Raw genomic sequence first — 25,063 nt, forward strand, 5'->3', positions numbered from 1 at the left:
CTTACCCGCCATTTTGGTTGTTTACTTTCGCCAAATATGATATGTCCGACTTCCGACTACCCTCGAATGCAGCATGATACTAGGCATGTTCGAATGTCATAAATGGATAGAGGTTGAAATCTGATTGTACATGATAAGCAGCCAAAAGGAATGTCACGAAATGAACACAAAATACTGTTGCAAAAAAGAAAAAAGAAGACATATTGTAATTGAGGAAGATTGTCAGCCTTGAAGCAGGCGCTAATAACTCGGGTGGTGTCGCACACCTCCAGATGTTTGGAGCCGAGCAGCCATGAGTTGACTGCCTTGTTATTGCATATTTGCACGTTTGCAGGAGGCTACACCCTAACCCCAGACGCTAATAACACCACCACTCTGCGTCAGGGACACTTGCATCTTTACGAAGTGAGAAGGTCACGCTCTTAAGTGAAAAAAAAAAATGTAATTCGTGATTATTATTATTTTTTGCTGTACAGAGCTAGGTGTCTAACTTGTTATGGTTTCCCTTCTGGAGCAGGTCTTTTTTGTTTTGCAACGTGCTTTGGTTTTAGGAAACAAGATGACTTCAATTGAAATTCACACCTGTGGGTAATTTAACGAACCTAACATTCATGATTGCATGCATTTGTGAAATAGAGAGACGATCCCAGATTCTAACCTCGAGGCGGACGTGCTAACCACTACTCCTCTGTTCCACCCCATGTGGCGTGTCCTGTTATTGCAGGACGCGCCATAAGCTTATTATTGAAGTTTTCCCCAAAACAAAGCACGTTGCTCCATTGGATGTCATCAGTTTTTTTCTTTTCTTTTTTTTTTTTGCGCGCGCGCTGTTCTCCACTGTGCGTGCGTGTGTGTGTTGGCAGGCAGCAGGGATGACGTCGTCAGGCGTGGTAATAACAATGAGAACACGATTGAATCCAGACTACAAGGTCCCTCACCCTCTCGCACCCCCGTGAGTAAAATACGCGAGAATCGAATAAGACGTTTAAAAAGTGAAATATTTTGCGCGCGCGCGCGTCCACTAGCTTGTTGTGTGCATGTACAGTTATGTGGGAAAAGACGAGGAAAAAGTCCACTGGTGGAGTTTCCTGAGTGAAGTGGAGCAGTGTGGAGTTGGATAGGAAATGACTCATGGCGTGTGTGCGCGTGCGTGCGAGCGTGGGTGTGTGCTCCAGTGTGCAGTGTGTAAAAACACGGAGCCCAGTGGTCCCGGTGAGTCACTCCGTGATGTTCACTTTTCCATGCTGACGACCACCGCGAGCTCGTCGCTCTTCGCGTCAACTTTTTTTTTTTCTCCTTCTAGTTATTTTAAATTATTTGTATTATTATTATTATTATTATTGTGGAAGGTGTGTATCGGGCGCGCGCGCACACTTAACGCCGACTTTTAAACGATGGACTCCCACGCTTTATGCACAATTTGCGGATTTTTCGTGGCGCTGCTGAGCGCTTTCCACGGCGTGCGCGCACAAAAAAGTAAGTTGGACTTGCTTGATTTGACTTTGGCTGTGTGTACTTCAAGTGTGTGTGTGAAGCGTTTCCTTTACCGGCTTACAGCGTTGACCGGTTCCGCATTCCGATGGCCTGATTTCAGGCGGCCATCATCCGCCACATGCCCCGACGACCACCGAGTCTTGGTCCACCCTGAAGTAACGTACCACGACTCGGGACGAAAGAAAGACCCCCCTTCCAATCTATCTATCATTACGGACTGACCCTGAAGGCAACATCGCATTTAAGCTACTGTAAAATAAAGTGTATGTCAGGTGTTGCCTTCAAGCACAGTCTGAAATGAGTGATTTCCTCACTCTGTCTGGCGATCTATAGCTGCTATAACGTTGATTTCACAATTTTATAATAAAATATCAGGTGCTGCCTTCAGGGATAGTTTAAAAAGGCACTGCTTTCCTGACGCCATCTATATACATGGATGGATGGATGGCCGTTACTCTGATTTTGGACTGACCTTGAAGGCCACATCTGACTTGCTGTATTAGGTAGATGTCAGGTGGCCTTCATGGACAATGTGAAATGGGCACAACTGTCTTTCTGCTGATCTGTCGTTCCTTCCAGCCATGTGTTAGTTCTGATTTAAGACTGTCAGTGAAGGCAACACTTAATTTAAGTTAATTAAGTGCCGGATATTGTTGCCTTCAGGGACAGTGTGAAATCAGTGCTTTCATCACTCTGTTGTTTGTCATATTGAATATTTACCAAACATTTTTACAAAGCTTGTGCTAAAAAAAACGATAAAACTGTCTTTATCTGTATGCCACATGAAAATAATCCCACTTCCAAATGTAGTAAATGGAGATGGTTGCTTCAGCAATGTACCCTAAGTTGACTTAATACAAGATTTGAGCGCAGTTGTTTGTTTTGGATCCCGGCGGAGGACAGCAAGCAGAGAAAAACACAGCTTGCTCGCCTTCAGATCATTTCCTGATGCTTTCAAGCGTCGCTCTTGTGTGTGTGCGTGTCGGACAGCGCCACTCCAAACACGAATCCGAGTCTCGCCGCACATCTGGATATCAGCTGCTGTTGTTGCTGCTCCGCCCCCGGCCGTCTCTTGTATGACAAAACGCAACATCCCCACACCCAAAAAAAAACAAAAAAAAAACGAGACTCCCCAACGTCAGGAATGCGCAGGCCGGCGCCAGGTTTCGCATGCTCGCAGCGGGCAGGGAGAAAAATCCCAGTTTTCGTGAACGCGTCCACACGTGACGTGATGTGACAGTTCGGCAGTGAAGACCTGAAGTTGTTTTGCGACATGTTGTGGTGCGGACGTGGTTTTGGTGGAGTGGCTCGGGGTCAGTTGAGGGTCACGCCCACGCACGCTCCTTGCCGGCGGTGGTGACCTTGGGCATTCCCGGAGTTCTTCCTCTACTTGTGCTACTTTTGCTCGACCGCTGTACGCATTACAAACTCACCCTGCTGCACTTGCACAAATTTGTAAAAAACAAAACTTGTATTTTTGGGTTAAATTGGAACAACTTTCAAATTTTAGTATGTGTGTCGAACAAGTAATTTTTCCACTACTGTATGGCATTTCTACACACATGACATTTTTATTCATTTTATTCTCATCTTGATATACATCATGCCATTTTTAGTCCTACTATACATCATGTCTTTTTTTTTTTTTTACCTTACCTTACCTTTCATTTTCAAGTCTTTAGTCTGTCAGTTCAATGCGTTAATTAGATGAATTAATTACGCTACTAATTAACGGCTTAATAAAAATGAACTATACATGGGGAAAAAACTCTTTTGGTCTTTTTTTTAACGTAAAAAACACACCTTACTATATATACATATTTGTTTTGTTTTTATAGAAAAAAAACCCCTTACTATACGTGGTCGTTTTTTCTTATGTTTTGGTTTTTTTGGGAAAAAAAAAACGCCTTACTATACGTGGTAGTTTTTTGTGAGAAAAAAAACACCTTAATATGGTCGTTTTTTAAATTAATTAATTAATTATTTTTTTTTTTTGAAAAAACCGCCTGACTACATGGTCGTTTTTTGTGAGAAAAACCCCCGCCTTATATACATGGTCGTTTTTTGAGAAAAAAAACACCTTACATGGTCGTTTTTGGGCGAAAAAAACCCGCCTTATATACATGGTTGTTTTTTTGGCGAAAAAAAAACAAAAAAAAACACCTTACTATACATGGTCGTTTTTTATGTTTGTTTTTTTTGGCGAAAAAAAAAACGCCTTATTATACATGGTCGTTTTTTTTGAGAAAAAAAGTTTAGTTTTTTTTTTAAAGAAAAAAACGACTTACTACATGGTCGTTTTTTAAAACCCCCCGCCTTACTATACATGGTCGTTTTTTATGTTTGTTTTTTTTGACGAAAGAAAAAAACGCCTTACTACATGGTCGTTTTTTGGGCGAAAAAACCCCCGCCTTACTATACATGGTCGTTTTTGTGTGGTTTTTTTTTTTTGAAAAAAATAAAGCCTTACTATACATGGTCGTTTTTTTGTGATAAAAAAAACGCCTTATTACATGGTCGTTTTTTTTGGCGAAAACCCCCCCCCAAAAAAACGCCTTACTATACATGGTCGTTTTTTATGTTTGTTTTTTTTGGCTAAAAAAAAACGCCTTATTATACATGGTCGTTTTTTTTGAGAAAAAAAGTTTTTTTTTTTTTTTTAAAGAAAAAAACGACTTACTACATGGTCGTTTTTTAAAACCCCCCGCTTTTTAAAACCCCCCGCCTTACTATACATGGTCGTTTTTGTGTGTTTTTTTTTTTTTGAAAAAAATAAAGCCTTACTATACATGGTCGTTTTTTTGTGATAAAAAAAACGCCTTATTACATGGTCGTTTTTTTAGCGAAAAAAAAAAAAAAAAAAAAAACGCCTTACTATACATGGTCGTTTTTTATGTTTGTTTTTTTTGGCTAAAAAAAAAACGCCTTATTATACATGGTCGTTTTTTTTGAGAAAAAAAGTTTTTTTTTTAAAAGAAAAAAACGACTTACTACATGGTCGTTTTTTAAAACCCCCCGCTTTTTAAAACCCCCCGCCTTACTATACATGGTCGTTTTTGTGTGTGTTTTTTTTTAGAAAAAAATAAAGCCTTACTATACATGGTCGTTTTTTTGTGATAAAAAAAACGCCTTATTACATGGTCGTTTTTTTTGGCGAAACCCCCCCCCAAAAAAACGCCTTACTATACATGGTCGTTTTTGTGTGTTTTTTTTTTTTTGAAAAAAATAAAGCCTTACTATACATGGTCGTTTTTTTGTGATAAAAAAAACGCCTTATTACATGGTCGTTTTTTTAGCGAAAAAACAAACAAAAAAAACCGCCTTACTATACATGGTCGTTTTTGTGTTGTTTTTTTTTTTGAAAAAAATAAAGCCTTACTATACATGGTCGTTTTTTTGTGAGAAAAAAAACGTCTTATTACATGGTCGTTTTTTTAGCGAAAAAAAAAAAAACGCCTTACTATACATGGTCGTTTTTGTGTTGTTTTTTTTTTGAAAAAAATAAAGCCTTACTATACATGGTCGTTTTTTTGTGAGAAAAAAAACGTCTTATTACATGGTCGTTTTTTTAGCGAAAAAAAAAAAAAAAAAAAAAAACGCCTTACTATACATGGTCGTTTTTTTTGAGAAAAATAGTTTTTTTGTTTTTTTTTTAAAAGAAAAAAACGACTTACTACATGGTCGTTTTTTAAAACCCCCCGCTTTTTAAAACCCCCCGCCTTACTATACATGGTCGTTTTTGTGTGTGTGTTTTTTTTTAGAAAAAAATAAAGCCTTACTATACATGGTCGTTTTTTTGTGATAAAAAAAACGCCTTATTACATGGTCGTTTTTTTGGGCGAAAACCCCCCCCAAAAAAACGCCTTACTATACATGGTCGTTTTTGTGTGTTTTTTTTTTTTGAAAAAAATAAAGCCTTACTATACATGGTCGTTTTTTTGTGATAAAAAAAACGCCTTATTACATGGTCGTTTTTTTAGCGAAAAAAAAAAAATGCCTTACTATACACGGTCGTTTTTTATGTTTGTTTTTTTTGGCAAAAAAAAAAACGCCTTATTATACATGGTCGTTTTTTTTGAGAAAAAAAGTTTTTTTGTTTTTTTTTTAAAAGAAAAAAACGACTTACTACATGGTCGTTTTTTAAAACCCCCCGCCTTACTATACATGGTCGTTTTTGTGTGTGTTTTTTTTTAGAAAAAAATAAAGCCTTACTATACATGGTCGTTTTTTTGTGATAAAAAAAACGCCTTATTACATGGTCGTTTTTTTTGGCGAAAACCCCCCCCAAAAAAACGCCTTACTATACATGGTCGTTTTTGTGTGTTTTTTTTTTTTTGAAAAAAATAAAGCCTTACTATACATGGTCGTTTTTTTGTGATAAAAAAAACGCCTTAATACATGGTCGTTTTTTTTGGCGAAAACCCCAAAAAAAACGCCTTACTATACATGGTCGTTTTTGTGTGTTTTTTTTTTTTTGAAAAAAATAAAGCCTTACTATACATGGTCGTTTTTTTGTGATAAAAAAAACGCCTTATTACATGGTCGTTTTTTTAGCGAAAAAAAAAAAAAAAAAAAAAAAACGCCTTACTATACATGGTCGTTTTTTATGTTTGTTTTTTTTGGCTAAAAAAAAAACGCCTTATTATACATGGTCGTTTTTTTTGAGAAAAAAAGTTTTTTTGTTTTTTTTTTAAAAGAAAAAAACGACTTACTACATGGTCGTTTTTTAAAACCCCCCGCTTTTTAAAACCCCCCGCCTTACTATACACGGTCGTTTTTGTGTGTGTTTTTTTTTAGAAAAAAATAAAGCCTTACTATACATGGTCGTTTTTTTGGGCGAAAACCCCCCCCAAAAAAACGCCTTACTATACATGGTCGTTTTTTTAGCGAAAAAACAAACAAAAAAAAACGCCTTACTATACATGGTCGTTTTTGTGTTTTTTTTTTTTTGAAAAAAATAAAGCCTTATTACATGGTCGTTTTTTTGGCGAAAAAAAAAAAAAAAAACGCCTTACTACATGGTCGTTTTTTTGGCGAAAAAACCCCCGCCTTACTATCACATGGTCGTTTTTGTGTGAGAAAAAAAACGCCTTATTAAATGGTCGTTTTTTTGGGCGAAAACCCCCCCCAAAAAAACGCCTTACTATACATGGTCGTTTTTGTGTGTTTTTTTTTTTTTTGAAAAAAATAAAGCCTTACTATACATGGTCGTTTTTTTGTGAGAAAAAAAACGCCTTATTACATGGTTGTTTTTTTGGCAAAAAAAACAAAAAAAACCCCGCCTTACTATACATGGTCGTTTTTTTATGTTTGTTTTTTTAGGCGAAAGAAAAAAACGCCTTATTACATGGTCGTTTTTTTGACGAAAAAAAAACGCCTTACTATACATGGTCGTTTTTTATGTTTGTTTTTTTTGGCGAAAGAAAAAAACGCCTTATTACATGGTCGTTTTTTGGGCGAAAAAACCCCCCCAAAAAAACCGCCTTACTATACATGGTCGTTTTTTATGTTTGTTTTTTTGGGCGAAAGAAAAAAACGCCTTACTACATGGTCGTTTTTTGGGCGAAAAAACCCCCGCCTTACTATACATGGTCGTTTTTGTGTGTTTTTTTTTAGAAAAAAATAAAGCCTAACTATACATGGTCGTTTTTTATGTTTGTTTTTTTTTGGCGAAAGAAAAAAACGTCTTATTACATGGTCGTTTTTTTGGCGAAAAAAAAAAAAACGCCTTACTACATGGTCGTTTTTTTGGCGAAAAAACCCCCGCCTTACTATACATGGTCGTTTTTGTGTGTTTTTTTTTTAGAAAAAAATAAAGCCTTACTATACATGGTCGTTTTTTTGTGAGAAAAAAAACACCTTATTACATGGTCGTTTTTTTGCCGAAACCCCCCCCCCCCCAAAAAAAAAACGCCTTACTATACATGGTCGTTTTTTTGTGAGAAAAAAAAACGCCTTACTACATGGTAGTTTTTTTGGCGAAAAAAAAAAAAAAAAACACCTTACATGGTCGTTTTTTTTTAAAAGAAAAAAAAACACCTTACTATACGTGGTCGTTTTTTGGGCGAAAACCCCCCCGCCTTACTATACATTTGAAAAAAAATGTATAGTAAGGGGTTTACTATATATACATGGTCGTTTTTTTTGTGGGGGGGGGGGGGGGACGCCTTACCATACATGGTCGTTTTTGTTCGTTTGTAAAAAAAAAAAAAAAAAGCCTTACTATACACGGTCGTTTTATATATATATATATATATATATATATATATATATATATTTGTTTTGTTTTTAGAGAAAAAAAACCCTTACTATATGTTTTGTGGAAAACACCTTTATATTTTTATGCAGGATCGTGAGTGATCGGCGGTAACAATGAATACACAGAGACTGATATACTGTGCTAGAATAATTGTGCCTTTTATTCCCCGCAAACAGCAATCAACACACTTCATCGCTAAGCAGCATAATATGATCATCATCGTTGTTTTTTTAGAGAGAAAAAACGCCTTACTATATATACATAATAAAAAATTATTTAAAAAACGCCTTACGTTTTGGTCGTTTTTTGAGAGAAAAGAACGCCTTACTACTACTGCTATTTGGTGTTTATTTTATTTAAAAAAAAAAACGCTTTTCTATACATGGTTGTTTTTTGGGAGACCCCCCCGCCTTCATATACATGGTCTTAAAATACTAAACAAATAAAATGTATTTAATTTTATTTGTAAAATTTCTATATTTAAATATATAACACAAAAACACCTCACTGTACATGTTCGTTTATTCTGGGGAAAAATAAAACGCCTTACATTACATGTTCGTTTTTTGGGTAAAAAAATGCCTTACTATACTATCATGTCATTTATTTAGAAAAAAAAAAATCTTTATTTAAAGAAACACCAAAAAAACACCTTACTATATACATGGTGTTTTTTTTGTTATCATGCCATTTAAGAAAATGCCGTATGACATTTTTTTTAAATCTTACTATATACATCATATTTAAAATCTTACTATAATGCTGCCATTTTTAGTCTTAATATACACCATATCATTTTTAATCTCACTATCATATTTTTTTTTTAAGTCTGACTATACATCATGTCCATCTTTTAATCTTCCTATTATTTACATCAGGCTGTTTCTAGCCTTAAACATGCCATTATTTATCTCCAGCTTCTTTATAAGAATAATAATAGTTGGAGCACACACACACACACACACACACGTCAAGAGTTTATCTTGGCGGTGCCAAAAAGGGAACAAAGTTGCATTGCAAGTGGATGAGTCAGGAAGGATGACGCAGGGTTTGAGTGTCAGCAGTCTATTGTTTAGTCCATCTTATCGCCATGACAAATTCTGTTGTGCGCAATTATTATTTTTTTGGGCATTTGCGACGTCTTCCTATTGTTATACAACAACTGGAACACAAATGCACCTTCAGCTACATGAGGCCAAAATAAACATGACAAATATTTCCGCCGTTCAATCAATTTAAAATACTTCATGCTTCTTTTGAAGTACAAAAAAATAAAACGACTTAAAATTTATAATAATTGTTTGAATATACTTTTAATGCATTAAAAATAAAATGTTTCATATTTATTAGTGTTTAATATATTTACATTTTTGTACAATTACATCAATGTTTAATAAATGCAAATATTTAAAATGATTGATTTATCATATTATTTTTTTATGTATTCAATTTTAGTTTTAAAAAAAAATACCCCAAAATTCTTTGATTTACACATTTTTAAAGTTCAACAATTCATTAGGAATATTGTAATGTTTAATTAAAAAAAAAAGTAAAAAAAAATGGAAATGCTGAATTACAAATTTTGCATTATTTAAAGTGCCCTGTGATTGATTGTTTACGTATATATATATTTATTTATTTATTTGAAAGCAAATCAACAAATTAAAAAAAATACTACTGTATTTAAAATGGTTAATAATACATCCAAAATATTTTCAAAAAAAAAAAAAATTAACTATTCAAAATGTGCCATCATTTTAAAAATATTCAACATTTATGTTTTAAAAAAATCTTTCATTACTTGCAAAAAAAGTTTTTTCAACAAATCACTTTCTGGTATTAAGTGCAGCGTAATCCAAACAAATTGAGTAGAGAAAAAAAAAAATGTGTGTGTGGCCACACATTGAAGCGTTCATGTGTTTGGCTGTCATGCAAACAAATGAAGTCTTCCATTGTGTCGGCGGCAGGCGGCCGGGAAGGAAGTTTCCCCCTCAAGCACCATCTTGTTTTCATCACGGTGACGTTTCATGGAAGAGACACAAACAATCCCAAGGAAGCGCTTTGTGCAAACACACACACACGCTCGCAAAAAGTTGCTCTCTCCGTTTGTATCTTGCGTCAGCAGCACTACAGGAAAGATTTCCCCGCCCGCAAACTCGCTCGCGTGTTCTCGGCAACTTCTGACGACGGGACGATTTCAGCTGGATGAGATTTTAGTGGCGTTTCGAGCGGGCATGGAAGAAAATGTCATTCGTCTCAATGTGAGCTTTTAGGGTTTTTTTGCGAGAATTTTTTTTCTACCACTTTATGAGCACGATTATCAATTTAATTATTTTGGGTGTGATCCATCTGTTGGCCACTAGATGGCAGCATGCAATTGTGTTTTACACAAAATTTTTGTGTTGCGGAAAATCATAAAAAAAAAAAAAACATACCGTAAGCTGATGTGAAGTTTACCTGTGCGCAGGTCAGTGCGGCATCTCGGAATTTTGGAATTCCGACCTGGACGTGTGCGTGCCGTGCGCGTCCTGCAAGCAGTACCCCAAGACGCCGTCGTGCAACACATGTGAGGCAACACGTCAGCACCAACTTCCACTTTCACTCCACTACGTCTTCCAAACCGCTTGCACTAAATGGAGGGTTATCCTCAAATGCAATCTTTCCCAAACTCCATTGAAATTCCTTATTCCCAACTGACCTGCCATTTTGTGACTTCCTGCTTTTGCGCTGCCGTTGATTTCCAACTTTGAAGTTGCCGGATTTTGCCCACGGCAGGCAAATTGGTGGAGGAGACGTCGGACGCGTGGAAGCTGGCGGCCATCAGCAGCTTCTCGGTGCTGGCCGTGATCCTGGTGGGCGCCGCGCTCATGATCGGCGTCCTGGTGCATCGGCGCAAGTCGCACAAACTGCCTCTCCGAGGTACGTTTTTTAGGCTCATATTTGAACCCAAACTTGTGTTATCACTGTTTTTTGAAAACCGTATTAGCTAGGTTACATTTAAGCTTCTTCTTTTTTTTTTCTTCTTCTTTTACCTGAATTAGCTTACTATTTTTTAATACCCATATTGTGTTACTTTCAATGCAAATTGTTATTACACTGTTATTTCATTGGGTTACCTTAAAAAAAACCATATATATTGGGTTATTTTTTAACCCAAATTGGGTTATCATTACATTGCTTTATTTTTTAAACCCATATTGGGTCACTGTTAACCAATATTGGGTAATTATCTCATTGGGTTATTATTTTTAATACCCATATTGGGTTACTTTTCCCTTTGGGTTAATTCTAGCCAATATTCGGTTGTTCTAATTGTTTTTACCCATACTGGGTTATATCATTGGGTTATTTTTAACCCTTATTGGGTTACTTTCATAAAAATTGCTATACAGTTTTTTTTTTAAACCCATATTGGGTTATCTCATAGGGTTATTTTTTTAATAACCATAATGGGTTACTTTTAACCCAAATTGTGTTATTACATTGGTTTATTATTGAATGATGGTAAACCCATATTGGGTTATATTATCACATTGGGTTTCTATTTTTAATACCCATATTGGGTTACTTTTAACCCCTTTGGGTTAAACTCTAGCCAATATTCGGTTGTTACCTCATTGTTTTTTTTGTTGTTGTTTTTTTACCCATATTGGGTTATTTTTAACACCCTTATTGGGTTACTTTCAACGCACGCTGTCTTATCATACTGTTTTTTTAAAACCCATATTGGGTTGCTATTTTTAATAACCATAATGGGTACCTTTAACCCAAATTGTGTTATTACATTGGTTTGTTATTGGGTGACGGTTAACCCAATATGGGTCATAACATTGGGTTTCTATTTTTAATACCCATATTGGGTTATTTTTCAACCCACATTGGGTTAATTTTAGACCATAGGGGGTTATTGTTAACAGCAGTTTTAAGGATGTGTTACGCATCTTTGCTCATAATCGTGCACATTGCATGTGGTTTAAAGCAACGTTATTTATTTGAGTGACATTGGAGGATAATAAAAGTGTTGCTAGCAAACATGAGCACGTTTTGTTGTAATAAAAACATGAACCTATTTTTGTTTTTTTGCCACAGAACCAATTGAAGAAACTGCAGGGCCACTTTACCAAGCTTAAACCTTTCAGTGAGTACTTTTTATATCACGGGATGCGATAAAAACATGACATGCACGAGCCCGTTAATATTTGCCGTTTCTTGGTCGGCAGCCTCGTCTTTCTCTGGAATCGAACCCGTGTGACGTACAGAAAGAAGCAAGCGGCGACAGCTCCCCCCCCCCCAGGCCCGACCCAACCCAACCCAGGGACCCTCCGGACCGCCCATTGTTTACTCTGACCGACCACAGGACTTTCCCTGACAGCAAATACCAATTTTTTTTTTTTTTTTTTAAAGAACTTTATTTAACTGTACAAACGGCGACGACGCGCTCGGGTGCCTTTGAACGACGACCCCCCCCCCTGCTAGAATGAACACTTGGAGCCCTGCAAGTGGGCTGTTACGTCCCGTAATAGCATGAATGTAAGTATGAAGAGGTCAAAGGTCGGGCGGCCGGGCGGGACACACTGTTGGGGCACAACACAGCGAGTGCGCTGTTTGAATGTAGCTAATGTTTAGGTGAAGTGGAGCGTTCTTCTCTCTAGACAATCGTGCACTGTTACTGCGGCTCCGGCCGACCCAATCACACACCACACACGGCTAAGCTCACTCCCGACCCGCAACGGATCCAATCGATTCCAATCGTCTTTGATCCAGCGCGGGAAAGGAGGCTGTAGCCATCGCAATACTGACAACTTTTACTTTCTTTCTTCCAAAGGATTATTTGGGCCGCATGACTGCAAAAGTGAGAACATTGAAAACAGATAACAGTAGAAAATGATTTTTACAAAATCATTTTTTTTCATTTGATCAGACTATATGGATATAAAAATTCTTCACTCCCTCAGTTTAACTAGCCATTTTCACTGAAGCAACCCCCTTCGCTCCTGGCCGTTTCACTGGATTTTGACTGATTTCGCAAGACACATATAATATTATGTTCTATTGCTATAAAAACATGGAACCTACCAAAACAAAGATTAGAGTCTCTTCTTTCATCAGGAAAAAAAATACATATATTTTGATCCATTTCCATTTTGCAGCAATTAGCATTAGAATAGTTGGAAGTTTCATCATGATTCACAAATCTGTTGAAAACAGTGGAGAAAAAGAGCTTTATGCAAGATGGCCCTGGTTGATCTCTTATACTCTGCTGTAATGACCACCATTCTTCAAACGTCCCTTTTCAGCTGCATCAAAGCATTCTCTAAGCTCTAGCATAAAAAAAAACATATGAATACGTCTTTGGAACTAGAATAGAACGCTTTTATATGTTTTTGGGAGCAAATTAGTTAAAATGCTGTGGTTTTTTTTAATTATTATTAAAGTGAGACCAATAATAATAATTCCCAAACTTTTTCCACCGTGACCTGTACAACTTAATTGTAGAAAAAGTTCAGATGTTCTAGTAGGCTGTTTGAAATTTTCTTGCTTCCAATATGGCCCCAATACTCCTTTGTTGTTAGTCTTTAAATGACTTTTTTCCTCTCTCTCTCTCTCTCTCTCCCCTGTTTTTGTCACTAAAAGAGGCACAAAATCCGTATGCAACACTTTTAAGGTATAAAAAGTCTACACACCCGTGTGCAAATGTCAGGCGCTTTTAATCTATAAATGACATACGAGACCAAGTCAAATCATTCCCAAACTTTATATAAATGTGACTTGATTGCCTGTACGATTCAATTGATAAAGTTTAGCTGCTTCAGTAGGCTTTTCCTGTCATTTTGCATGTAGACTTTTTATATCCACTCTAATCTTATACGGTGCTGTTTTCTTTCCATTGTGGCCTTAATACCCCCTCATTGTTGATTTAAATAATAAATGAATTTTTTTCCCCCTATAGTTTAAAACAATGTACAGAATTCCCACAAAGATGAATATATTTGAGTGTGTTTGGTTAACATTAGAAGTTATGCTATGTCGTGAAGCACATTTGCAAAAGGGACTTTAGAGTGAAGATTTTTCGATTTGTCAAAACTTCAACCAGGCCAGCTCGTGACTTTAACTAACGTCTTTCAAACTTTTTTTTTTTTTCTCCTCCTCTAAATGTATATAAAATGTTGTGTACATGCACTGGCTTCTTTTGACCTAATGAAGTCCCCTCATTCCTTTTGAGTACCAAAATGTATTTTCACAATAAAATGTTTTAACTTGAACGCTTGCAGTGAGTTTGAATACAAAAAAAAAGAAGAAGAAAAAAAGAATACAAACGAGAAACCCACGCGTGTTCATCGGCAAGTTCTTTTAATCACTATTTTGCTTCCATCCTAAACGAGCTTCTAACAAAGTAGAAATCGACACTTCAGTGACAAAATAGTTAGTATATAAATAGGACTTAAATACTGAGCAGAGCACTTGTAATCCATTACATGAGGTGTCATCCCCCCCCCCCATATTGTATTACACAATAACTAATCTAGCACTTCTAGTTCTCCTACAGAAGAAAGAAAGTGTACAAAAAGATCCAGTGGAAAGTCGAGTTGAGCGAAGAGGAACGTGCGGAAGTGCCACAAAAGACAAAGAATGAGAATATAAACATGAAAAAATAACAACTAAATATTAGTTTTAATGTGCATCGGCTGCTTTGCATGTTGCCTACGATGGCAACATGCACAAAAGGTTACAGTACGAGTCAGTGATATTACAAACTTTTAAATAATGGGAGAAAAGTGGCATAAATAGTCTGCAAAACGCATCTTGTGTTTGGTGCAAAAGAATGAGATGTGGAAAATTCAGAAAAAAAAAAGAATGAGATGTGGAAAATCCAGAAAAGAAAAAGAAAAAAGAATGAGATGTGGAAAATCCAGAAAAAAGGGGAAAAAAAGAGTGAGATGTGGAAAATCCAGGAAAAAGAAAGAAAAAAAATGAGATGTGGAAAATCCAGAAAAAAAGAATGAGATGTGGAAAATCCAGAAAAAGGGAAAAAAAGAATTAGATGTGGAAAATCCAGAAAAAAGAAAGAAAAAAGAATGAGATGTGGAAAATCCAGAAAAAAGAAAAAGAAAAAAAAGAATGAGATGTGGAAAATCCAGAAAAAAAGAAAAGAAAAAAAGAATGGGATGTGGAAAATCCAGAAAAAAGAAAGAAAAAAGAATGAGATGTGGAAAATCCAGGAAAAAAGAATATGTGGAAAATCCAGAAAAAGAAAAATAATGATATGTGGAAAATCCAGAAAAAAAAGGATGATATGTGGGATCACACTGGAGAGAAACTAAAGTTAGGACAACTACCAGAAAGTTATTGGGAGTATTGAAAAAAAAAAAGTTTTGATATTACAAAAAACAAACAAAACAAAAAACAGCAGAATAAAGTTGCATTTTTTTCATGAAAAAAAAAAAGAAAAGAAGCAAGACGTCAATTTATGAAGTGGAGAAAAAGAGGAAATATTACTTAGGACATTTTTCACGTATTACCATAATAAAGGTATTTTATTTGAAATTTTAAAGAAAATGATCAAGTCAAGGAAAGAGTGCGGAAAAAGTGCAATGTTAGAAAAATTGTTGCAAAAAGACGGAGAAAAAAAATCAAGCCATCTATTTGGAGAGAAAAAAAGCAAAATGCTAATAAAAGGATATCACATCATTAGAAGAACAATTGCATTTTACAGAAGGGAAGAAACAAAGCAGTTTTATGAAGGCAAAAATAAATGATTGTTTCCCTTCCAGTGTGAGCCGCCACTTCCTTTACTTGTTTAGCACAGAAAAGCTATTGCTTGAATTGGAAAACAAAAAAAAGGACACGCGAGTCAACATTTTACCTCCTCGTCTACGTGTGCAAATACAATCAAGGCTGCAAACAAGTCGCCCTCAAATAAAAAAAAAAAGCGGTCAGGCTTGTTGCGCTAACAGTGTCAGAATCTACGAGGTATTTCAAAGGCGTGGGAAATAAGGCAAAGAAAATGCCGGACAAAAAAAGACACTTGAGCACGAGAGCAAATTGAGGAGCTCGTGTAAACTTGTGGTCTGCATGCAACGAAGTCATTACAAATATTTCTCAAAATGATGACTTTCAAAATAAGATCAAAACGGAATGATGTCGTTTACTTTTTCTCTCAGGGATTGGCGGGAAAAACCTTTACGATCACAAATCGGATTTTTATAATATAATCCTAATCGAAAATTAACCCAGACACACAAAAAAATATGACACATATTTATAAGCCATCGCCGCCATTTTGTGCCGGCCACAACTTTTAATACTGTCAAGTTGAAGAGTTCGCAAAATTATTTTTTGGACTTGTGATGATTTCCTGCAATCGAGGTCTTAAAAGGTTAACACAAAACATTTTTTTTTTTAACAACATTTTTAAAAAATCTCTAGTCATACAAGAACATATGTAACTTTGAACAATATGACACTTAAAAACTTTATCGGTAAAAACAGCGATTTACTAGACTGAAGTCCATCACATGAACTCGATGAGGTATTTGACGTGTTTTTTTTTTTAACGAGGAGGTTTGTGACGTGATCAGTCCTTCAAGCACTCACAAATATGACACCTCCCTCAAAAAAAAAAAAAAAAAAAAAAAGGTCTTGGCAATACATTTCAGGATGAACCGAAAAATCCTTTACAGGTGGACCTCGTTTGACCTTCTCGAACGTTTTTGAACGTCCAAGCGCTGAAACAGCGAATAGTTGGACTTTCGGGCTGGGCGGCAAGATGGCGGAAAAAAAAATGAAATGTGACGATTACGATTTTAAATCGATTTAAGTCTAATGAACCCCAAAACAACATTCATTTAGAGGTTTCATTCATTCGAAAATAATAACTGTGCAAAATGTTCAGACAACAATAATGTATGCTGATTCTAAAACAGAAGGGCCAAAACATCCCTTATGAAAATTAAGCTGCACTAAAAAAAAAAAATAATGAAAAAAAGGTGTTAGAAGTTAGAAGTGCACAAATGGAAATCAACCTGACTTGATTTTTTAACAGATGTGCTGCTTTTAATCCCTGATTGCAAACAACCCAAAATTACGGAACCGAACAGAAGAACAACAGCTTGTAATACTCCAGAAGACAAAAACTTGATTTCACGATTTAGAACATTTTAAACGATTCGATTTTTAACGTGAAGATTAAACAAAGTAATTTGATTTATTGCCCAGCCCGAGTCGGACCCAAAAGTCTAGACGAGGTCAAATTCTGTTCACCCGTAAACGTTAAGAGTTCAACACCCCAAAGCGGGCCGCGCTTTACGGGTCGCTTTTGTCTCGTGAGGAAGGCAAAGAGACGCGAGGGCGACATTTCACAAGTTGTGAGTCGGAGGTACGAGTGGGGGCGGAGACTTCAAAGAAAAGAGCCCATGAAATGATCGGCATCCAAGCCCAAAGAGGCGACGTTGCCGCAAGCGAGGTGGTTCTGGTGCAACTTCTGGTGGTGCCGCAGGTTGGACCTGCTGGAGAAGTTCTTGCCGCACGGCGCGCAGGCGAAGGGTTTCTCTTTGCTGTGGATGCGCCGGTGACAAACGAGCTGCGTGGACACGCGGAAGGCTTTGCCGCACTCCGGGCACTCGTAGCGCTTGGGTTCCGTGTGGATGCGGCGGTGGTTCTTGAGCGCCATCAGGTTGGAGAACTCCTTGTGGCAAACGCCGCAAGAGAAGCGGCCCGTCTTGTGGCTGTTCTTGTGGTTGAGGAGCGAGCCGGCGTGCCGGTACCGGCGGCCGCAGTGCTCGCACACGTGGCTTCTCTCCGCCGGCTCGCCTTGCGGAAGGTGCGACAAAGGTTCGGTCCAGCCCGGGTCGTTGATCGAACGATCCTTGCCGTGCGCCTCCATGTGGCTGCGCAGGTGCGAGACCAGACAGAAGGTCTTGCCGCACTCGGGGCAGCACTGGCGCCTCATCTGCGAGTGGATCTGCAGCGCCGGCGGGTCCGGGAAGGTCTGCAGGCAGAGGCTGCAGTGGTGGAGGTTTTCCGAGTGGGTCCTCTTGTGGTTGAGGAGCGAGCCGGCGTGGCGGTAGGAGCGGCCGCAGAGGTCGCACCTGCGGGAGCGACAGGGCGGGATCACCGAGGCAGCTTGGGAAAATTTCTTTCCAGGAGGGGGCGACGTGTGCAGGCGTCCCTTTTCAAACTACGCCACCAGGCAGTGTTGCGATCTTTCAACAACCATTTATGACATCCACTCTGATTTCAGAACAGTTTCAACAAAAAAATAAAAAAATAAATCGACACTTTTTGGGGTTTATCTGGCGGCGCAAAACCCAAACACGCAAATTTTCATCCTTGTTTGAAAGGAGCCCCGACTTGTTACTAACATAAGCAAGGTAAGCCTCGTCGCGTTCCTAAAGGAACAACATGCGATCGGGGAGCGTCACCCTCGTCATGGCCGAGTTTTGATCGTCCCTTTAGGAACGCAACGGAGGCCAGCCGCCATTCCACGTCCCACGTAAATAACAATGGCGGCGTACGTCCAAATAAAGGTTCTACGAAATGTATTAAACTGGAAATGATTTTTTAATTTTTTTTTAATCTCATAGTTATGTTAGCAAACTTGTCAAGCCAGTCGGGGTTCCTTTTCAGGTCCACTCAGTGCTAACTAAACCCTTTTGGGCCACCTGGAAGTACCCTGCTACCTCAAGTTGACAATCCTTATGTAGGTCAACCCCAGGGGTCACCCGAAGGTTACACACATTACTACACAATGAATCCGTTTCCTCCGACCCAGTAACTTCTGTCGAGTAAATTCGACTCTATTTAGAGTGGGACCAAATAGACTTGAGTTTTAGAGCGGGCTCATATTGACACTTGGAAGAGAAATAAAGAATTGGAAAAAAAGTCACTCAAGGGTTGAGGAACGAAATCAGGACCTTCAGCTTGGGAGACAGCCGATGTACTCCCCGAGCCACGCTGTGCTGTGCGTTCGTAGTCGAGCTTTAACGATGCCGAATAGAGCCGGCTGAAGGCACACGAGGAGGACGAACGCAGCTCGCGTGGTTCGACGTAAAAAAGTCAACAAAAGTTTCAACCCAGCATTGCTGGAGCACTCCTTAGAAGACGCACTCCTTTTGTCTATTTTTATTTTTATTCAAAGCAGACAGTGGTTGGAGAATACGGAAACGGCGGCATATTGTTTGGCCGAGACAAACAAATCGCCAATGCTAACCGCTAAGCTAAAAGTGTTCCCTGTGTGCGCGTCCGCCCTCGGCGAGATGGCGCGCACGTTTGCGACCGCGCGGCTGCCTGAAACGTGCACGTTTTGCGTTACTCATAACCACTTGTAAATGTCTACAAAACTATCACGGGCCGAGAATTTCCCGCTCTTCATATTGACCAATCAGAGACAATTGCGGTAAAATAACGCTCGCGGTAGAGCAAAAATAGCTAAAAGCTAACGTTTTTTGTTTTTTTTTGCCGACACAGGAGAAAATAACGGACTTTCATGATTCGTGCAATTTGCACTTATTTCTGAATGTTTGTTTTTACTTTGTATTTATTCATTAAGCTTTAAGCTGTTATGTTACGATTAGACCTTGCAGGGAATTCCCTACCTGGCCTTTTTTTTTTTAAAAAAAATTTTTTATCCATTTCAAGCGGTGTACAGTTGCACTTTGGGGAAAAAGGTGGCTTAAATATTGTGTGTAATAAAAATGCTATTATTCCGAAATAAATCTATTGTTCAGTAATTATGACCAATATCGTCAAAAACATGCTCAGCGCAAATTTCTTTGAAATATCGCGATATCACTTTTAAGCAATGTCACCCTTCGCGTTAATCGGTACTGTTGTCAACAAACACGAGTAATCGGCGACTCACGTGAAGCACTTGTCTGGGCTCCCTCCCGTCCGCATGGCGACCTCTCCCTGACCTCGGCGGCAGCGGTGCCTCTTGAGTCCCGAGCGTCCTCGGAAGCTCTTCCCGCACGCTGGGCAGCCCAAGCGTGCGCCGGCGCGGCCGTGGACCTCGTGATGGTTGCGCAGGACGCTGGCGAGGCGGAAGGCCTTCCCGCACGTCGGGCACGCGAACTTCTTCTTCTGCGTGTGTAAGCGCGCGTGGTTGCGCAGCGCCATGCGGTTGCCGAAGGGTTTGGCGCAGACGGTGCAGGAGAAGTGGCCCGTCTGGTGCGTGTGCTTGTGGTTGAGGAGGCTGCCGGCGTGCCGGTAGCTGCGCTGGCAAATGTCGCACGAGAACGTCCGCTGCTCCTTGTGGCTTGCCGGCGAGGCGGCGGCGGCGGCGCAGGCGTGGGCCGCCAGTTGCTCGTCGCAAGGAAACGCCCGTTTGCACCGTTTGCACTTTGAAGCTCGGGATCGCGAGCCCCGAACGCCGCCCGCGCGGGAGTCCGCGCAGACGTGGGCCGACAGCTGGCGTTTTCCTCGGAAGCCTTTCCCGCACTTTTGGCAAGAATGCTTTGGGTTGGCAAAATGCGTGCGCAGGTGGTTCTTCATCGCCAGCTGATTGGAGAACGCTTTGCCGCAAAGTGAACAGCAATACTGGCCGGTTTGGTGGGACTTCTTGTGGTTGACCAAACTGCCGGCGTGGCGGTACGTGCGGCCGCACTGCTCGCAGGAAAATGGCCGCCGGTCTGCCGCCTGCTCCGATTTGACTGCCGCCGCCGCCGCAGCCGCCTCTCGTCCCGGCGCTTCTCGGGCGTCCTCGCCTTCGGACTCGTTCATCCGCATGAGGCTGTGGATCTGGTTGTTGAGCTCTTGGATCTTGGCTCGGTTCTCCCTGTGCCGCCTCAGGTGGATCAAAAGCTGCTTCTGGATTTTGAAGGCCTTGCCGCACTCGTGGCACGAATGCCTGGAAGGGAGAGATGACGAATGAGCTCAGTAACGATTCGAGAAAATTCTCGATTGGGGCTCGAGTACGTTTTGTGCAGAATTTTTTTCCAATCTCTGTTTAAGACTTATTTGGTGAGCACACCTAGTATGGAACGAGTTTCTCACCCTGAAATCGACATTTTGTTTACTGCCGCTACCCCCCCCCCCCCAAACAACTTCTCTGAGAGAACCTCCTGCGGCATCTATGACGATACCGATTATTAGTAGTGAAGGAGGCCGATAACCGATATTTCAAGCCGATATTCATTTTCAGTAAAAAAAAAAAAAAAACGGGGGGGGTTTGGGATTATCGGCGTACTCTAAAAAATGCCATGAATGTGAATTTGTCGTGTCTTACCTCTTGACGTCAAAGTGGGACCTCTGGTGGTTTTTAAGAGCCAGCAGGTTGTAAAAGCGTTTCTGGCACACGCCGCACTTGAACACGCCTGTTTTGTGGGACTTCTTGTGGTTGAGGAGCGAGCCGGAGTGTCTGTACGAGCGGCCGCACTGATCGCATCGGTGCCGGCGGTCCTCGACGTGTTTCCTGACCTTGCCGCCGTCCTCGGCTTTGTCTTCCGCTTCCTCGCCATTTGCCGGTTCTTCTTTCTTCTCCGCTACGCAGTCGTGACTTTCGAGATGATGGCAGCTCGTGCAGAAAATGCCACAGCGGCCGCAGATGATACTTTGCGTCTCCTCCTTGCGTTCTGGTCCCTCGTTCCCGCCGACGGCGTCTTCGTCTCGGTGCTTGACGTGCACGAGCTGATGGCCGATCAAGTCCTGCCGGCTGGCGAAGCTTTCCCCGCAGGTACTGCAGATCATCATCTCGCCGTGCTCGTCGTCTTTGGCCCCCTCCTGAGAGGACATGGACGAGGGTCCGGAACTGGCGGCGGCGGACTGGGACTGCGTGTGTCCTCGAAGGTGGCTCCTGAGGGCCCGCATGCTGCTGTAGCTGTTTCCACAAATGGAGCACTGAAAAAGGTCGCCGTCGTCTTCTTCGCCGTTCAGATGCTCGCCGCTTATATTTTCTCCAAAGCTCTGCTCAAAGAAATCCTGCCGGTTGGCAACGTTCAGTCCGTGGAACTGCGCCACATTGCCGGCAAAGCTCCCGTTGGCGCCGAGCTCGGCGCTCGGGTGCGACTGTTGAAGCAGGGGGCACGCGTGCGACATGATCCCGGCGATGTCGGCAAAAGTGTCCCCGCAGTCGGCGCACATGTGCCTCTGCATCGAGTGCTCGGAGTGAGGTAGCCGCGTGCTCGTGTCCGGGGCCGAGTGCTGATGATCGTGGTAGGTGGCGCCGTTTTCCTGATCCAAGTCCGGCGCAAGGTGAGCACCGTCGTCCTGTCGTGAGGAGAGCACCCCCTGCTGGTTGACTGGAGAAAAGCGCTCCGATGTGAGCCAGTCGCCCTCTTGGACGGGGTCGAACGAGGTTTTGTGACCTTTATGTAAGCGGAGGTGACTCTTGAGCGCAGCCAGGTGGGGATACGTCTTCCGGCAGACGGCGCACTCGTACACTCCCAGCTGATGCGAGCGTTTGTGGTTGATGAGGCTTCCCGAGTGGCGGTAACTCTTGCCGCAGATCTGACAACTGAAGGGACGCTGGTCGCAATCGGCGACGGAAGGCTGGTCGTAATCGGCGACGGAAGGCTGGTCCATCTCGGACGCGTTCAGACGGAGGATGCCGGCGTCCGTGTGCGGCGGTTCTCCCTGAGAGCAGTTGGAAGAGGTTTGATTATTAGAGCAGTTGGAATACATGTGAGCTCCATGCGGAGGATGAAAACTTTGATGATTATCGACTGACGGCAAAGAAGGCGCGTGATTGATGTGAGCGGAATAAAAGTTGGATTTCGGTGAGGTAACGTTGTAGGTCATAACGTGGCTGGCTGCCGCGTTGTCTTGCAGGCCAAAAGATGCCGACGAAGAGTTATGCATGTGGATGTGCTCCTGGAACTCCTCGTCACTTGGGAACGCAACCTGACATAAATGGCAGAAGTTGACGGGACCGTCCGGACTCTTCGGGGAGAATTGCTCTTGTGTGGAGTTGGTGTAGAAGCCGGATGCTAAGCTACCGCCGCCTCCGCCGCCGTTTCGGACCTTGTGGGTCCTTTGGTGGCTGTAGAGCGCCGCCATGTTGTTGAAGAGTTTGAAGCAGACGGTGCACTCAAACATTCCCAGCTGATGAGTCTTCTTGTGGTTGTTCAAGCTTCGGAGGTGAATGTACGTCTTGTCGCACAAGTCGCACTTGAACGGTCGCCCGGCGGCGGCGGCGTCGGACGTGTCGCACTGCGGATGATAAACCTCCAACTCGCCGTTTTCCATTTGAATCCCAACCGTCCAATGATTATTTGCCATTTCATGCTCATACTCCACTTCCTGATTCTTTGTTTGCGAGGTACGGTGAACCCGCTCGTGCGTGGCAAGTTGCGTCGCCAGGCGGAAAGCCTTCCCGCATAGCGAGCAGGTGTGCTTCTTGCGCGCCGTGTGACTCCGCATGTGACTTTTCAACGCCAACGCGTTGGAGTTGTCTTTCCCGCACAGGTGGCACTCGAACGAGCCCACGTCGTGAGCCTTTTTGTGGTTGGCGAGACTGCCCGCGTGCCGGTAGCCGCGTCCGCATTCGTCACATTTAAATTTGCGCTCCTCCTCTCGCTCCAGGTGAGCGTTCATGTGCTCGGCGGGCGTGGTCATGTCAGGGCACGTCAGCTCGCAGTGTTTGCGCGGTAAATCGGAGGTCCGTGCGCAGTCATGACGGTGAAGACCGAAATAAGCGCACCGGGTGTAAAGTGGAAGTAGGAGGATAATACATGAGATGTTTTTCTTGTCCGTACACAACAGAAAACAGTTGTTTAGGTCCGAAGGGGGTCCAGAGAGGCCATAGAGTAGATGATGAATCCAGCCTATGGGAGAGCAGGGAGACAAAACATTTATGAGCTCTTAAGATGTCATGACAAAACACAGTCACTGTGTATTTCAAACCAAATTAACAAAATATCAAAAACACCAGACAAAACAAACCATGTTTGAAATGGGGATGGAGGAAGCAGATCTGAATTATTCCATCCCGCCATCCGCAATAAATGCAAACGATGGCTGGAGTTGTGTTCTTAAAACTATTTTTTATTTGACCAACTAAACTATAGTATATAGTTAACTACATTGAAATTCCCTACTCAACCTATAGGGATTTTAGTGGACTTTTTTGTAAACTATGGAGTTAGTAATTAGAGAATAAGTGACACCTAGCACTAGTAGGCTAATTAGATTAGCTGTGCCCCCCCCCCCCCAAAAAAAAATCAGGAAACCAACGCCCCCCTTCCCCTCTTTTTTTTTTTTTTTTTTTTTTTTTTAAAACACCACCGCTAAAACGGTTCCGCGTAACTACACGCTTGCTAAGATTGTGGAAACAAGCATGAGTTGAGCGCAGGTGAATGCGTTGCGCTAGTTAGTACCAGCGTTAGCGTCGCGACATGCTAGCAGCCTCTTTAGCTAGCAAAACAAACATTGCAGCAAAAAAAAAAGAGAGACAGGAAGCGCGAAGTCAGCAATTGTGGCAAAGCAAATACCTCCAATATCGACTCCTCGCACATTCCAGGGTATATATATGCCTCCTGATTGGCTAATTAATCATCTTATTTTAAGATGCATATTCATCCAAAGACACTCTCTTCTTCCAATTGTCTTATTCTTCTAATGCCCAGTTCCACACTGCTCTTGTTGCTAGGGAACAGGAAATGTGCAGCCGCTAAATACTTCCCCACGGAGAAATACTTATTTAAAAATAAAATCTGTGTAAATCAACAAAAAGACCGTTATTGGCGCTCACGCAGGCTCAGTCGAATTGTTTGTATTTCACTGTTATTATCTACTATATATTTAAAACACATTTAATTTAATTTTTAAATAGTGAAATCAGGAAGAGTGACAGGAAAAGGTTTTATTCTCCTGTTTATGTTTAAAGGGATTTGGTGGAAATAAGTGCTTGTCATGACGAAAAATTACAGTCTCTATACAGATTTATTTAACCAAAAAATAAAAATATAAATATATATAAATATATTTTCTTCCAGTACAGTGCATTTGTTATGTACTTAACTTAAGTACAAAACGTTTACAATATTTTAGAACTGCTTGTTTTCGCACATTTATTTAGGTAGATTTTTTTTTTAATGCAACACATTTTGAATGAATGGTTGTTTTATTGTTTTTACTTTAGCACAGCGTCATTGTTTAAGCTGTGCAGAATGTCAGTTCTATAGCATTCTAGTTCATCAAACATTTTGCATGCCACAAATTCTAATCTACAAAAATGGATACAATTCCGTATTTGACATGTAAACACAAGTTGCTTCACTCTTGGTAGGCTGTAAATCGTCGTCATCATGGTCCTAGCGCCGTCTCTCAGCATCATCCAGTCAAAACGGACCAACGCGTATGACAGTCGCGTGGGCA

General features: G+C 40.9%; 2 protein-coding genes across 3 annotated transcripts; one reads left to right on the forward strand and one right to left on the reverse strand.

The window, feature by feature from the left end:
• LOC144038939 (tumor necrosis factor receptor superfamily member 12A) lies at positions 1–14,016 on the forward strand. The gene is made up of 5 exons (XM_077551810.1): positions 1–1,476; positions 10,221–10,319; positions 10,529–10,672; positions 11,843–11,891; positions 11,974–14,016. Exons 1-4 carry the CDS (start codon positions 1,395–1,397, stop codon positions 11,881–11,883), a joined length of 366 nt encoding a protein of 121 aa, XP_077407936.1. The 5' UTR covers positions 1–1,394; the 3' UTR covers positions 11,884–11,891; positions 11,974–14,016.
• Positions 13,975–24,373, reverse strand: znf646 (zinc finger protein 646). 2 transcript variants are annotated; one of them, XM_077551804.1, is made up of 5 exons: positions 24,178–24,373; positions 22,054–23,511; positions 20,976–21,987; positions 19,614–20,597; positions 13,975–17,841 (listed from the first exon to the last, which is right to left on the reverse strand). In XM_077551804.1, exons 2-5 carry the CDS (start codon positions 23,300–23,302, stop codon positions 17,151–17,153), a joined length of 3,936 nt encoding a protein of 1,311 aa, XP_077407930.1. In that variant the 5' UTR covers positions 23,303–23,511; positions 24,178–24,373; the 3' UTR covers positions 13,975–17,150. The 2 variants fall into 2 exon arrangements, with proteins under 2 accessions (XP_077407930.1, XP_077407929.1); XM_077551803.1 differs by having other exon boundaries at positions 20,976–23,511.
• Between the last annotated feature and the right edge of the window lie 690 nt (positions 24,374–25,063).

This window comes from Vanacampus margaritifer, chromosome 18, assembly GCF_051991255.1.
Source record: "Vanacampus margaritifer isolate UIUO_Vmar chromosome 18, RoL_Vmar_1.0, whole genome shotgun sequence".
NCBI classification, from domain to species: Eukaryota; Metazoa; Chordata; class Actinopteri; order Syngnathiformes; family Syngnathidae; genus Vanacampus; species Vanacampus margaritifer.

Coding starts and splice junctions, on each gene's coding strand:
- LOC144038939 (XM_077551810.1), top strand. CDS start 1,395: ATGGACTCCCACGCTTTATGCACAATTTGCGGATTTTTCGTGGCGCTG. Junction 1,477..10,220: donor CGGCGTGCGCGCACAAAAAA/GTAAGTTGGACT, acceptor ACCTGTGCGCAG/GTCAGTGCGGCATCTCGGAA. Junction 10,673..11,842: donor GCACAAACTGCCTCTCCGAG/GTACGTTTTTTA, acceptor TTTTTGCCACAG/AACCAATTGAAGAAACTGCA.
- znf646 (XM_077551803.1), bottom strand. CDS start 23,302: ATGACCACGCCCGCCGAGCACATGAACGCTCACCTGGAGCGAGAGGAG. Junction 20,598..20,975: donor TCCCACTTTGACGTCAAGAG/GTAAGACACGAC, acceptor TCTCCCTTCCAG/GCATTCGTGCCACGAGTGCG. Junction 17,842..19,613: donor AGCCCAGACAAGTGCTTCAC/GTGAGTCGCCGA, acceptor TCGCTCCCGCAG/GTGCGACCTCTGCGGCCGCT.